Raw genomic sequence first — 16284 nt, 5'->3', positions numbered from 1 at the left:
CTTTCTAGGTGGTACTGCCAGTGGTTTTCTTTGCTTTCTCCCATGTGATATTGGCTTAGCACACCTGCAAGTTTTCATTGGTTTTTCATTGGTTTTTGCTATACCAATATGTTGCAATTGAATACACCCGGTGGCTGTGTCTTCACGCAGGAGGATGCGGAACGTATTATCAGTGGCATAGAGGGAGATACTGCCTTTCTCACTAATCCATCCCGGAAAGAACTCAAAAGAAAATATGAAAATCTATCTAGACGGATACTATCTCTGAAACTGCATATGACCACTCTTGGGCATTATTATAAGGAACAACGGATCCCTAGAGGGATGCGCTCCCATATGCGCCCTAACCTATTTTCCCACAGTGATCCCTTCTGCAAACAGTTTGAGGCCTTGTCCAACAAATATTCTATGGACTTTATTTTATTAAACATTGAATTTTTGCAACAAGAGGTCGCCGCATTGACAACTGACACGGCACAGATCGAGCAACAGCTACGCTCACATATGACGGAGGAGCAATACTCTGAGTTCAGTGATACCCTAAAGATGCAGTTACAGCAGCTGCAGACTGAGCTAGAGGATGGCAAGAGGATTAAATGGGCCTGTGATATCGAGGACTATAAAAAAGGGGACATCTACAGCTGGAAACCTGGCAATCCCCCATACAACAATATGAGGGACAGCAAAAAATCAAGAAAGAATACCCAGGCGCACAAAGGTGAACCAGATTTTTTTTAGGGAACAAAGAGGACTTAAATATGGCAAAAGCAAGCGAATCAGGAGAGGCGGTCGCCGATACAGACGAAACCGGCAAAACCCGCAACATGAAAACACGGACTCAACTACAAAAAAAGAAGTAGCTGTTATTAGCCTATCTTCAAAAATATTGACCCCTGCGCAGTTAACTGTTTTATCTAAAGGGTTATCGTTTTGCCCCAACTCACAGGTAAATTGGCTAGATGTGGAGTCTGACTTGGGTAGTTTTTTCCGCACTATTAAGTTAAAGGTGTGGTTCCAGGGAACAAGTGGGGAGCAGGTGAAGAGATCTAGTGAGTTCTCTTGTAAAATGTTTAATTTGTCCAACAAAAGTTATTTTAATCCGGTGATAAATGAACCAGCCAATGATGCATACATCTCAGCTGTTAAGAATGAAATTGGTGCCCTGAGGTCTCTGCCTCGTTCTGAGGGCCTCAGATACCCCAATCTCACCACGGCTGAGGTATATGCATTAACTGAGCTAAAAAAGGATACTGACCTAACGATAAAACCTGCCGATAAAGGCGGTGCAGTTGTAGTGATGGACACCACCAAATATACCAAAGAGATCTTGAGGCAATTAAGTGATGTGAAAGTGTATAACCTGGTATCTCATGACCCCAAATTTCACATTATGCGAACAATTGAGCAATGTGTGACAAACGCTTTACAAGCAGGTATTATAGATGAGGGACTTAGAGAGTATCTGATTGTCTCCCATCCTATTACCCCGGTGATTTATGTATTGCCAAAAGTTCACAAAACAATAGTGGACCCACCGGGTCGCCCTATTGTTTCTGGTACCGATTCAGTGTTTGGTCACATATCAATCTTTTTAGATAAGGTGTTACGTGATTTCTCCACAGGTGGTCAATCTTATATCAGGGACACGTCTGATTTTTTGATTAAGCTGAGCAAGGTCAATTTGGATGAGGTGGGATCTGTCACTCTGGTCTCATTTGACGTCATATCCTTATATAATTCCTTTGACCACCAAAAGGGGATTGCTGCAGTTCAAAGCATGTTGGTTATGTCGTCAATGACACCAGAGGCCTGCTCTTTCATCATTTTGCTTCTCAAAATTGTACTGGAACACAATTACTTCCTCTTTTAGGACACGTATTATGTCCAGAAACGTAGCGTGGCGATGGGGTCCAATGTGGCCCCAACGTACGCCAATATTTTTATGCGCCGGTTTGAGGAGGATGTCGTCTATGGCTCCCACCATGACCAACGTATTTTGGGGTGGTAGAGATACATAGACGACATCTTCCTCATCTGGACAGGAACTGAGCAGCAGTTACAGGACTTCCACCGTCACCTCAATAGTGTAGACAGTGAACTACAGTTCACTGTTACTCATTCAAATACCTCAGTCCAATTATGTTGTGGTTTCCAATGGGGTTCTTTCTACACAACTATATACGAAACCAACCGATAGGAACATGATGTTGAGGTACGAGAGCTATCATCCGCGCAGTATGGTGAAGCACTTACCATACTCACCATTCCTAAGAGCAAGAAGGATTGTTACAGGCAGTAACACTCTTGAGAATACAGTTGACAGTATGATTACCAAATTCAAACAACGGGGTTACCAGGACAAATTGCTCACCCGGCAAAGACAAAAAGTGCTAGCTATAGACAGGGACTCCCTATTGCAGGGTAGTGACAATAGGAAGACACAAAACAGAATTACATTTGTATCCACCTACTCTGAATACAGTGGCGCAATTAATAAAATCCTGAAGAGACATTTGTCAATATTGGGTAGTTGCCTGAAAGCGGTACCAGAATTCAGGACACCGCCTTTATGTGCCTACCGTAGATGTAAAAACATCAGAGACCAGCTAGTGAGAGCAGACGTGGGACCCAAATCCATTCCCGGACAGACAAGGTTGGCACCATCTGGCACTGGTTGTTTCCCGTGTCTGCATTGTGTCAATTGTAGCCTGATTCGCAGGTCTAGGACATTTATACATCCTAACACGGGGCACATATATCCCATTAAGTTCCATCTGACATGTGACTCCTCTTTTGTAGTATATGTCCTCTCCTGTCCTTGCCAATTGTTATATGTAGGCGAAACTTCCACAGATTTAAAGACCAGGCTCAATAATCATCGCCACACTATTAGAAAGGGTCGCACAGATTTAACAGTACCGAGACACTTTGGGCTATTAAAGCACAAGGAAAAAGATGTTGGATTATAGACCAAATTCCAGGGCCACGGAGAGGTGAAGATCAGATATCTCTACTTAAAAAAAGAGAAATGTACTGGATCCAGACTCTAAAAAGTCTGCATCCTAAAGGACTAAACATTGATTATAGATATGGTGGAGGCATGTGAGGAGGAAAGTTTGCCCTCTTATTCCCTAGATATGCGTGAAATATCCTCTTCTGCAGTTGACCGATTCATTGGTAAAAAATAAAAAAAGATAAAAATGTAAAACTAGGAATAGTACATTGATTTTAGTATAAGGGTAACAAATAACTTGGTATATACAGTACAGACCAAAAGTTTGGACACACCTTCTCATTCAAAGAGTTTCCTTTATTTTCATGACTATGAAAATTGTAGATTCACACTAAAGGCATCAAAACTATGAATTAACACATGTGGAATTATATTCCTAACAAAAAAGTGTGAAACAACTGAAAATATGTCATATTCTAGGTTCTTCAAAGTAGCCACCTTTTGCTTTGATTACTGCTTTGCACACTCTTGGCATTCTCTTGATGAGCTTCAAGAGGTAGTCACCTGAAATGGTCTTCCAACAGTCTTGAAGGAATTCCCAGAGATGCTTAGCACTTGTTGGCCCTTTTGCCTTCATGCTGCGGTCCAGCTCACCCCAAACCATCTCGATTGGGTTCAGTTCTGGTGACTGTGGAGGCCAGGTCATCTGGCGCAGCACCCCATCACTCTCCTTCATGGTCACATAGCCCTTACACAGCCTGGAGGTGTGTTTGGGGTCATTGTCCTGTTGTAAAATAAATGATGGTCCAACTAAACGCAAAAAGGATGGAATAGCATGCCGCTGCAAGATGCTGTGGTAGCCATGCTGGTTCAGTATGCCTTCAATTTTGAATAAATCCCCAACAGTGTCACCAGCAAAGCACCCCCACACCATCACACCTCCTCCTCCATGCTTCACGGTGGGAACCAGGCATGTAGAGTCCATCCATTCACCTTTTCTGCGTCGCACAAAGACACGGTGGTTGGAACCAAAGATCTCAAATTTGGACTCATCAGACCAAAGCACAGATTTCCACTGGTCTAATGTCCATTCCTTGTGTTCTTTAGCCCAAACAAGTCTCTTCTGCTTGTTGCCTGTCCTTAGCAGTGGTTTCCTAGCAGATATTCTACCATGAAGGCCTGATTCACACAGTCTCCTCTTAACAGTTGTTCTAGAGATGTGTCTGCTGCTAAAACTCTGTGTGGCATTGACCTGGTCTCTAATCTGAGCTGCTGTTAACCTGCGATTTCTGAGGCTGGTGACTCGGATGAACTTATCCTCCGCAGCAGAGGTGACTCTTGGTCTTCCTTTCCTGGGGCGGTCCGCATGTGAGCCAGTTTCTTTGTAGCGCTTGATGGTTTTTGTGACTGCACTTGGGGACACTTTCAAAGCTTATATGATTTAAAGTTATTCTCACATCATTTACATATTGGGTTAATACTATGATGGTCTATGTACACTGATACACTTTGATGAATTTTGTAATCATGTTTTATATTGATACTTGTTGAATGTATTGTAATGAGCAATCATGTAAGCTTAATGAGATTCACCTATTTAAATATGTAGAGAGCACTGTGTTCACTAGCTTGACAAAGGCTCCATTGAGAGGGCTGAAATGCTGCATCGCGTTTAAGTGTGAATAAACGTCACTGAACTTTAACAAGACCGGAGTGCTGCCATTTTTTCGATATCTACATTATATATATATATATACACACATCCACTGTGGACACAGATGTATGCACAGCATTAAACGAGATGATTTATCTTTTGTCTCTATCTCTCCCCTGTCTTTTTCCTCTATATCAGGGATGGCCAACCTGTGGCTTTCCAGCTGTTGCAAAACTACAACTCCCAGCATGCCCAGACAGCCTACGGCTATCAGCCTACAGCAGGGCATGGTGGGAGTTGTAGTTTTACAACAGCTGCAGAGCCGCAGGTTGGCCATGCCTGCTCTATATGTACGTGCTGTTATACCCCCTAAGGTGTAGTCTATCATTTTATCTGATGTATCATGTTCTCTTTTTTTAAATATGTAATTTGTATTTAATAAAGAATGTATATTTTGATAATATATACCCGTTTAGACTCGGTATAGGTGTATTTATGTACACTGAGTGGGGTTTTTTCTTACTTTTTAGGATCTTTTTTTCACATAGTACATTGATACATTACTTGTCTATGTGTATTTTGTGACCTGTATATAATAATTTGCCTTAAACATAGACCACGTTAAAAAATGGCGTGTGTCCAAAATGTCGCAGAAAAGTTGCAATTGACATGCCGTGCAACATTTTTACACCAAAAACCTAATGTATCTGATTTTATAAATGTCCCCTCATATACATGTAAGGTCCTTTAGTAGCTGCAGAGCTGCCCCTTGACAGCTTCCAGGTAGCAGCCAGACAGATGTGGTTCTTCTACTTCATGTTGGGTAATAAAGACAGATATATAGGAGTAGTTGTTAGGAGTTATAGAAACATTAACTTTTGAAATTCAAAGTAGAAGAATTTCTTTCTGGGATCTAACATAAGTTGCCTATATTTAGGTAAAGCCATTATGATCAAAATCCAACATTCCAGATCAAGACCCTCACTGATCATCAGAATGAAGGAGTTGAGGAACTTGCTAGTCCCTATACTTCATTAGCCAACAAAACATCATCAATGTCCATGTGGCTGTGTCTGGTTCTTCAACACGGCACTATTCTGGTGATTGATGATGTGCTAGAGCGGATTTGAAGTACCAGACACAGCCACAGAGACAAGAGGGACAGCAGCTCTCCAACTATACAGACAACTGCCTCCCAGCAGATGATCTGTTCTAAGGATAGGTCATTAAAAATGTTTTCCAGAGGATATGTGTCACAGACATTCCCGCGACAGGTGGCAGGAGATTGGTGAGACTGGCAACACGTGGTTTGATCTGACATGTTTTCCGTTTGGATCAAATTATGTTTGTGTTGTTTCTGGTGCTTGTCACGCCTTCTTTCCCCAGGTGTAGTTATTAGGGTCATTTAACCTTCTCTATTTATAGTTGCTTCTCTCACAATTCTGTGCAGTTTATAGTTTCTGTTTGGACCTTTGGATAAATTGTGGTTGGATCTCGGCTGAGTTCTGGGTGCTTCCATTGCTCCTTTGAAGTTAAGTCTTTCCTTTCCCTTTTGTATTTTGTTTTGGTTCTGTGTATTGCATTTCCCTATTGTTGGTATTAGGCCTGTAGGAGACTCCTGTTTCTCCTTCCTTTTGGAGGAACAGGTAGTCTCGTCCCTGCCATTAGTACCAGGGTCTTACAGGGCTTGATAGGACTCTATGTATTCCTGCGTATCAACTCACCAACCTTTGGGGTCTGTTCATACCGGTAGTCAGTCAGGATTTTGGTTAGGGTTTTCACTAGGTGGTGTCCATTTTCCTTCCCTAGTTCTCAGGCCTGATTCCCTGTCCCCCCCCCCCCCCCCTTTCCTCCTATGCTCGGTGTGATGTTCCCCTCCCACACCGAAGCATGACCACTTTATGGGCCAGTTTGTAGAAAAGAAGCTCCCACTAGGGGCAATGCTCTGTTGGATTTGGTAATTTCTAATGATGCAGAGCTTGTTGGAAATGTTACTGTTCGAGAAACAATAGGTAATAGTGACCAGGGCCGGACTGGCCTATCGGGATACCGGGAAATTTCCCGGTAGGCTGCCGGCCCTGGGGCTGCTTTAAGATGTGCCTGCACTTTCAGCGGTCCGAAAGCTCTGATGTAGTGGAGCTGAGCAGGCCGGCCTCTATAAGACTGTATTCACACTAATATACACTACATTACCCTGACAGCCTGCACAGTCACATGTGGGCACAGCCCTGGCATCTAATACATATCACAGAGAGCTATACTGTGCATTATAAGCTATAATGCACAGTATAGCTCTCTGTGATATGTATTGGATGCCAGGGCTGTGCCCACATGTGACTGTGCAGGCTGTCAGGGTTATGTAGTGTATACTCTGGCTGGAGGTAGCACTTTATTAAAGGTTGTCACACAGGTTGTCAGGGGCTGGGAGTGGAGAACATCTTGGTGTGTAACCTGGTGTCACTGTGCTGTACAAAGGATCTGCTGGGCATGGTGCCTCCACAGAGGGCAGGGAATCAGATTGACTGAGGAGGGCTTGTACTTTGGAGAAGAATATGTGGCTTCATGTGACAGAGCAGAGGAATCGCACAGAAGAGTGTGTGGATGAGGATACGTCGTGTCTCCAGGAGCTCTGCCCCTGACATCTCCAAGTGACAGACACTGCTGGACCCCCCTGGCACCCTGCACACAGAGCCTTCCTGTATGTATGGCTGGTGCCAACTTGTGATCAGATCTGACAGTCTGAAGCCAAGAAGTGCTGCCACCCTGTCCCCAGGTCTGCTCTGTGCATGCACCCGGAGCACCTCGCTGTGCCCATGCCGGTGATGCCATGCCCCGCAACCATAGTGGAGGTGATGTGGGAGGCTCTGGGCTCTGGATAAAAAGCAGCTCTGGAGGGAAAGGCAGGGGCAGGGACCGTTACTACGGCATGAAAGATGTGGAGTCAGGTCGGGGCAACAGGGTGCTGTTGAACTCCAGTAGAGGGGACGGGCTGCTTCTCCTGGGCACCAGTGTCACTGGCAGGGGCAGCGGTGTGGGACCTTGGGGGGGGGGGCTTGCAGGAGAGCCGCCGGGGGAAGCAGGGAGCTTGCATGAGCTTATTGGGGAAGCCACTGTCGTACAACAGCAGCCAGAGCTGCCGGAGGAACATGAAGTACCGGAGACTGCATAACTACCTGTGCAACGTGCTGGAGAGACCCCGGGGCTGGGCATTTGTCTACCACGTCTTTTTGTGAATACCGGACACCGTGCTGCTGTGTATAATGCACCGCCACTCGCCACATGTGGGCATGGCCCTGGCATCCATTACATGTCAGGGAAAGCTATACTGTGCATTTATATTGACATACATTCAAGGGGGACAGAAGGGGAAGGGGGGTGAGGAAGAGGGGGGGGAGGGGGGTGAGGAAGAGGGGGACAGAGGTGGAAGGCCAGGTACTTACAGGAGGACTATATCTGAGTATAAATTAAAGGGGGTGTTCAGGTTCAGAGCTGAACCCGGACATACCTCCATTTTGACCCCGGCAGCCCCCTGATTTGAGCATCGGAGCAGTTCATGCTCCGATGCTCTCCTTTGCCTGCGCTAAATCGCGCAGGGCAAAGGCATTTTTTGAGGATCTGCTGACGTACCGGGGCTCTCCATGGGGCTGCCAGGAAGCCCAGTGACGTCACCGTCACTGATGGCTGGGATTTAGCGCTGCGCTAGCCAGTAAAATGGTAATATGAACAATGGGGTTCTACAAAAGAGCTATTGTGGGGCAAAGTTCATATTCGTGTTTACACACGTGTTTTAAAATGAATACTTTCCCCTTTTATAAACAAGTAAATAATGACGCAATACTGTGGTACTGGTATGCAACTTTTTTCCTGGGCTGCTTTTTTATCCCCAGTCCGGCCCTAATAGTGACCACAATATAACTCTGTCAGGCAGAGCAAAGACACTACATTCCTAAAAGGCTAATTTCCCTGGGTTGAGGGCAGCATTTCAGAGCATAGACTGGGAGCAGCTACTGTCACATAATAATACTGAGGATAAATGTGAGAGCTTTAAATCCATATTGACTAATTGCACTAAAAAATTTATTCCTTTAGGTAACATGTATAAACGGCTAAAATTAAACCCCCCATGGCTTATAGCTACTGTAAAAAGGGCAATAAAAGACAAAAAAGGGCATTTAAAAAATGCAAATCTGAGGGGTCAGCTGAAGCGTTTGAAGATTACAAAGTTATTAATAAAATCCCCAAAAAATATTTAAATATATAATTGCTAAAAAACCTAGGTCTGAGCAGGTAGGTCCACAAAAAATTGGTAAGGGGGGGTTAGTCACTGAAGATAAGGAAAAGGCCGAGGAGAAATAAGCTGTGGTGCTGGGGCTGTTAGTACATCCAGTAATATACTAAATTATAATATACTCAACTGTAGATATGGTCCAAGACAAGTTAAATAGGGTAAATGTGAACAAGGCTCCGGGTCCAGATGGATTACACCCAAGAGTTCTTAAAGAGCTCAGTTCAGGCATTGCTGTGCCCCTGTTTATAATTTTTAAAGATACTCTAGGTACTAGTACAGGGCCAAGTAATTGGTGCAAGGCAAACGTGGTGCCCATAGTCAAAAAAGGATCAAGGCCCTTCACAGGTAATTATAGACCAGTTAGTTTAACTTCTGTTGTGGGAAAAATGTTTGAAGAACTCTTAAGGGACTATACAGGTCATTCTAAAAAAATTAGCATAATGTGATGAAGTTCATTATTTTCTGTAATGTACTGATAAACATTAGACTTTCATATATTTTAGATTCATTACACACCAACTGAAGTAGTTCAAGCCTTTTATTTTTTTATATTGATGATTTTGGCATACAGCTCATGAAAACCCAAAATTCTTATAAAAAAAAATTTGCATATCATGAAAAGGTTCTCTAAACGAGCTATTAACCTAATCATCTGAATCAACTAATTAACTCAAAACACCTGCAAAAGATTCCTGAGGCTTTTAAAAACTCCCAGCCTGGTTCATTACTCAAAACCGCAATCATGGGTAAGACTGCCGACCTGACTGCTGTCCAGAAGGCCATCATTGACACCCTCAAGCAAGAGGGTAAGACACAGAAAGAAATTTCTGAACGAATAGGCTGTTCCCAGAGTGCTGTATCAAGGCACCTCAGTGGGAAGTCTGTGGGAAGGAAAAAGTGTGGCAGAAAATGCTGCACAACGAGAGAGGTGACCGGACCCTGAGGAAGATTGTGGAGAAGGACCGATTCCAGACCTTGGGGGACCTGCGGAAGCAGTGGACTGAGTCTGGAGTAGAAACATCCAGAGCCACCGTGTACAGGCGTGTGCAGGAAATGGGCTACAGGTGCCGCATTCCCCAGGTCAAGCCACTTTTGAACCAGAAACTGCGGCAGAAGCGCCTGACCTGGGCTACAGAGAAGCAGCACTGGACTGTTGCATGTCATTCGGAAATCAAGGTGCCAGAGTCTGGAGGAAGACTGGGGAGAGGGAAATGCCAAAATGCCTGAAGTCCAGTGTCAAGTACCCACAGTCAGTGATGGTCTGGGGTGCCATGTCAGCTGCTGGTGTTGGTCCACTGTGTTTTATCAAGGGCAGGGTCAATGCAGCTAGCTATCAGGAGATTTTGGAGCACTTCATGCTTCCATCTGCTGAAAAGCTTTATGGAGATGAAGATTTCATTTTTCAGCACGACCTGGCACCTGCTCACAGTGCCAAAACCACTGGTAAATGGTTTACTGACCATGGTATTACTGTGCTCAATTGGCCTGCCAACTCTCCTAACCTGAACCCCATAGAGAATCTGTGGGATATTGGGAAGAGAAAGTTGAGAGACGCAAGACCCAACACTCTGGATGAGCTTAAGGCCGCTATCGAAGCCTCCTGGGCCTCCATAACACCTCAGCAGTGCCACAGGCTGATTGCCTCCATGCCACGCCGCATTGAAGCAGTCATTTCTGCAAAAGGATTCCCGACCAAGTATTGAGTGCATAACTGAACATAATTATTTGAAGGTTGACTTTTTTTGTATTAAAACACTTTTCTTTTATTGGTCGGATGAAATATGCTAATTTTTTTAGATAGGAAATTTGGGTTTTCATGAGCTGTATGCCAAAATCATCAATATTAAAACAATAAAAGGCTTGAACTACTTCAGTTGTGTGTAATGAATCTAAAATATATGAAAGTCTAATGTTTATCAGTACATTACAGAAAATAATGAACTTTATCACAATATGCTAATTTTTTTAGAAGGACCTATATACAGGAGTATGTGACTGTAAAGAATATAAGTGGTGACCAACATTGGTTTACCAAGGACCGAAGTTGTCAGAATAACCCGATTCGTTTTTATGAGGAGGTGAGTAGTAGCCTGGACAGAGGGGCGGCTGTGGATGTGGTGCTTCTGGATTTTGCAAAGGCTTTTGATACTGTCCGTCATAGTGACGTTTAATAGGTAAAGTAAGGTCTATAGGCTTGGAAAGTATAGTTTGTAATTGGATTGAAAACTGGCTGAAGGACCGTGTCCAGAGAGTTGTGGTCAATTATTCCTTTTCAGAATGGTCCCGGGTTATAAGTGGTGTACCCCAAGGTTCAGTGCTGGGTCCTTTATTATTTAATTTATTTATTAATGATATTAACGACGAGATTAGCACTATTTCTATTTTTGCAGATGATACTAAGCTATGTAGAACTGTATAGTCTATGGAAGATGTCCATAAACTACAAGCTGACTTGAACACTCTGAGTGATTAGGCATCAACTTGGCAAATGAGGTTCAATGTGGACAAATGTAAAGTTATGCATCTTAGTAGTAATAATCTCTGTGCTTCATATGTCCTAGGGGATGTAACACTGGGAGAGTCACTTATAGAGAAAGATTTGGGTGTCCTTGTTGATGGTAGATTAAATTGCATCATACAATGTCAGCTGCTTCTAGGGCCACCAGGATACTGTCATGTATTAAACGAGGCATGGACTCGCGGGGCAGGGATGTAATATTACCACATAACAAAGTGTTGGTGCGGCCTCATCTGGAATATGCAGTTCAGTTCTGGGCACCAGTCCATAGAAAGGAAGCACCACAGCTGGAAAAAGTACAGAGGAGAGTGACTAAAATAATAAGGGGCATGGAGGGTCTTAGTATGAAGAATGATTAAAATAATTTAATTTATTTAGTCTTGAAAAGAGACGTCTAAAGGGGGACATGATTAACCTATACAAATATATAACCTCAATAGTATCAGGTATAGCAGAGTGGGCTCTAGCCTTTGGTTCCCTCAGACTTGACATAGGTAGCCACTTTCCTCAGCACAACTAACACTCTTCTTCTACAGGCAGCACAAGTTAATAATACTGTTCAAGGGTTCTCCGCACAAGAGTCCTACTTTGGTTACTGTTATTTAAGGTGTTATGTATCTTTTTTTTTTCTGTACCTTGCATATCTGGTATGCCCGATATATTCTTGTAATTGTCAAAAAAAGAAATAAAAACTATTGAAACAAACCTATACAAATATATAAATGGGCCTTACAAAAAATAAGGTGAAAAACTTCCATGTAAAACGCGCTTAAAAGACAAGGGGGCACTGCCTCCGACTGGAGAAGAAAAAGTTCAGTCTCTGGAAGCGTCAAAGCTTCTGTACTGTAAGAACTGTGAATCTGTGGAATAGACTTCCTCAGGACGTGGTCACAGCAGGAACAGTGGGCAGTTTTAAAAAGGGTTTAGACTAATTCTTAAAAATAAACAACATTACTCCTTGGTTGAACTTGAGTTAGTTGGACTTATGTCTTTTTTCAACCGTGTTAACTATGTAATAATATGTCATCAGTATTTAAGTCTTGGAAAACCTCTTTAATCCTCTTTAAAACCTCTTTAATCCCTTCCTGACCAGCACCGTATATATATAGCATTGAAGGGTTAAAAGTCTGTGATCGGCATTACTGCTGGTCGTGGAAATTAGTCCCAGGTGCCCGCTATTTAAAACAGCTAGCACTCGGCAGGTATGATGCCCACTCCACTCGCTTCATCTTTAAAGTTCACATATATATATATATATATATATGTGAACTTTAAAGATGAAGCGAGTGGAGTGGGCATCATACCTGCCGAGTGCTAGCTGTTTTAAATAGCGGGCACCTGGGACTAATTTCCACGACCAGCAGTAATTCCGATCACAGACTTTTAACCCTTCAATGCTAATGCATTGGAGTGTATGAGAGAAGCAATGTAATGATTGCTTGTTATAGTTCCCTAAATAAATGTTTTCAAAAACAAAAAAATTATAAAAATTCAAATCACCCCTCCTTTCCCCAAAATGTAAATAAAAATATGTAAACAATAAAATAAATACACAACATGTGCATCTCCACACATGAAAACGCCCATATTATTAAAGTATAAAAATATTTATCCCATATGGCAAATGGCAAAACAAAAAAAGTCAACATTTTTTGGTCACTTCATCTCCCACAAAAAATAAAATAAAAAGTGATCAAAGCATACACACCCCAAAATGGTATCAATGAAAAGTACAGATTTTCCCTCAAAAAATGAGCCCCCACACAGCTTTATATACATGCACATATATACTGCAAAAAAGTTATATGGGTCAGAATATGGCAATAAAAATGAAAAAAATATTTTCTGTCAAGGTTTTTTTTTTTCAGTATTAAAATGCAAGAAAAACTATACATATGTAGTATTGCTGTAATCGTACTGTCATGGAGAATCAAGCTAACAGGTCAGTATACCACAGGGGTGGCCAACCTGTGGCTCTTGAGCCACATGCGGCTCTTTGCTTCTTCAAGTGAGGCTCTAGCTGTGGAGCCAGGAAGCAGTCAGGCCGGATCACTCTCCACCCCGTGCTCAGATCTCTTTTCCTGAACGGGCACTGCTGCTACTTTGCAGCTCCAGCTCACTCTCCACTACGTCCTGATGCACACAGTGTGAGAATGTAGTACGTGGAGACACGCACTATGACCTGACGTTGTGCTCATCAGGTCACAGTGGAGAGTGTGTCAGACCTGCAGAGTAGCAGGTGCCCGAGCAGGAGCCCAGTTCCTGATCAGGAGAGGGAAGAGATTTTTTTAAATGATAGAACTGAGCATGGGGGTCTGATCTTAGCATGGGAGGTTATGATCTGAGCATGGGGGGTCCTGATCTGGGCAATGGGGGTCGGATCTGAGCATGGGGCAGATGCTTATCTGAGCAATGGGGGTCGGATCTGAGCATGAGGGGAAGATCTGAGCATGAGGGTTCAGATTTGAGCATGAGGGTAGATCTGAGCATGGGGGGCTTGTTTGAGCATGGGTTGGTCAGGTCTGAGCATGGGGGGTCAGATCTGAGAAGAGGGGAGATCTGAGCACTGAGGGTCTGACACTGGGAGTCTGATTTGTGTTGTCAGATCCGAGCATTGGGGGTCTGATTTGGAGGCCTGATGAGGTTTGGGGATCTTATTGTAGGTCAGATGAGGATTGGGGATCTGATTTAGGAGTCTGATCTGAGTGCTTATGAAAAATATATTTTTCTTTTTTTCTCTGCTAATGAAAAATAAGAAAAAAAAAAGTCTGAGCAGACCTCAGATCAGATGAAAAATATTTTTTTTAATCTTATTTTGTTAAAAGCTAGGTGCATCTTGTAGGGCGAAAAATATGGTGACTCGTGTGTAAATGTATAACTTGTGGCTCCTGGTAGTCATGAGTTTTGTTTTTTTGGGCTCTTTGTGTCTGTAAGGTTGGCCACCCCTGGTATACCATATAGGGAACACTGTAAAAACAAAACTCTTAAAACTGTTGCGGAATTGCGTTTTTTTTCCCAATTTCACCCAATTTGGATTTTTTTTCCAGCGCCCCACTACATCGTATGGGAGGGAGTGAAAGATGAAAACACAAAAATGAAAAAACCCTCCGGGGCTGCAAGGGTTAATGTTAGTCCCTGGATTAAAAAAAAAATATTTTATGAACCTGATATAACTTGGTTATGGTTTAAATGAGTTATTCAGGATTAGAAAATTCACTTCATTCCAATCACAAGACAAGACACCCTCTTTTTCTAATCCTATACAACCATTTTAACTATTGTCAGGGTTATCAGTTTAGTCATTTTATTTTAATTATATTTTAATCATACGGTTTAATTTCTCTTTTTCAGAGATGAGGATGGCGCGGTTGGTGTTGGCCGTTCTTGGCAAAGGTTCCGTGGCTTCATCATTTTGCTGTGCTTACATATACTCTAGTGAGCTGTTCCCTACTGTTATCAGGTAATGTGAGGCATAGGGCATGCCTGGTTTTAAGGGATATGTAACTGGATTGAGGCTGCTGCTAATTATTGCCTTCTTTCTCTCATGTAGACAGAGTGGCATGGGAGTTGTTGGTATGAGTGCTCGCGTGGGCTCGATCATTGCCCCTTTGGTGCTGATGCCGTCAGAGATCTCTCCTATATTATCCCCCGCTATCTATGGTGTTGCTGCTATTATATCTGGGACTGCGGCAATATTTTTAAGTGAAACGTCTAACCAACAGTTGCCAGATACTATAGAAGAAGTGGAATCCAGGTAATATATTATTTTCTGCAATGTTATTACAGGTGTGAGGACAGTGATTGGCTCCAGAGGTCACGTGCCCTATTCCGGCATGTCACCACAGGGGCGGGAGTACTGGTCCAATAGCGCAGAGAACGGCGCTGTAGAAACAGGTGAGTATATACTTTTTTTATTTTATTTCATTGACATTGTAGGCGTTGATAGAGATTTTTAATTATCTAGGACAACCCTTTTTTTAAATACCAAACCAGGCAACTCTTTTTCAGTCTGTCCTCTCTGGGCCAGGGAGCAATTTTCCTCACTTGGTTCACTGCTTACATTGCTGGAGGAAGGGACAGAGGTTCCCATCATAATCTGGTTATGTCCAAACGCCATTGTATTATCATGGAAAAGCCTCATAATACCGCAATGCGTTGTCATGGCCTGGGAAAGGGGTGTGTGTAAACTGGAATAAGAACCATATCTGTTAAAGGAGTTATTCCATGACTAATATAATAATAATAATAATAATAAAAAAGTTTAAATGTATTTATATAGTGCCACCATATTCCACAGCGCTTTACAAATACATAGGGTTCATGTACAAAACTGGCTAATATGCAACTGAAACACTAGGAGTAAGGGCCCGGCTCGCAAGAGCTTACAATCTATGAGGAATTGTGGGTGACACATAAGGTAGTTGATTGTGATAAGTAGGATTTGAGGCATTTACTGACAGGAGTGGTGCTGGCCAATCTGCTTCAGGTTTGGGACTACTAGAGGATCGAGTTTAGGCCAGAGGAGTTGGTGGGGTCAAGGTTTAGTCTGGGAAAAGTCATTTTAGGTAGCTTGATAAGCCTGCCTTAAAAGATGTGTTTTTAAGGCACGTTTGAAGGTGGAGAATTTGTTAAAAACCTTAGTTTTCCGGGGCAGAGTATTCCAGAGAGTAGGTGCAGCTCGAGAAAAGTGCAGCACTGTGGAGAGCTTTGTGGGTGAGAGTGAGAAGTTTGAACTATATTCTGTGGTGGATGGGCAACCAGTGAAGTGACTGGCATAGACTAGTAGCATCAGTGTAGTGGTTGGATAGATAGATGAGCCTGGCTGCAGCATTTAAAACAGACTGAAGGGGGGAGAGTTTGGTGAGAGAGAG

General features: G+C 43.0%; 1 protein-coding gene across 1 annotated transcript in view; it reads left to right on the top strand.

Annotated features, from left to right (window-relative positions):
- LOC122920286 (solute carrier family 22 member 6-A-like) overlaps nucleotides 1-16284 on the top strand; it is a 123765-nt gene that overhangs the window by 65112 nt on the left and 42369 nt on the right. Inside the window, exons 8-9 of the mRNA XM_044269676.1 lie at nucleotides 14765-14873; nucleotides 14964-15167. Of these exons, the coding sequence (XP_044125611.1) occupies nucleotides 14765-14873; nucleotides 14964-15167 (313 nt within the window). The remainder of the gene's footprint in view (nucleotides 1-14764; nucleotides 14874-14963; nucleotides 15168-16284) is intronic.

The sequence above is a fragment of the Bufo gargarizans genome, chromosome 10 (assembly GCF_014858855.1).
Source record: "Bufo gargarizans isolate SCDJY-AF-19 chromosome 10, ASM1485885v1, whole genome shotgun sequence".
Taxonomy (NCBI): domain Eukaryota; kingdom Metazoa; phylum Chordata; class Amphibia; order Anura; family Bufonidae; genus Bufo; species Bufo gargarizans.
This window is presented reverse-complemented; position numbering and strand designations above follow the sequence as displayed.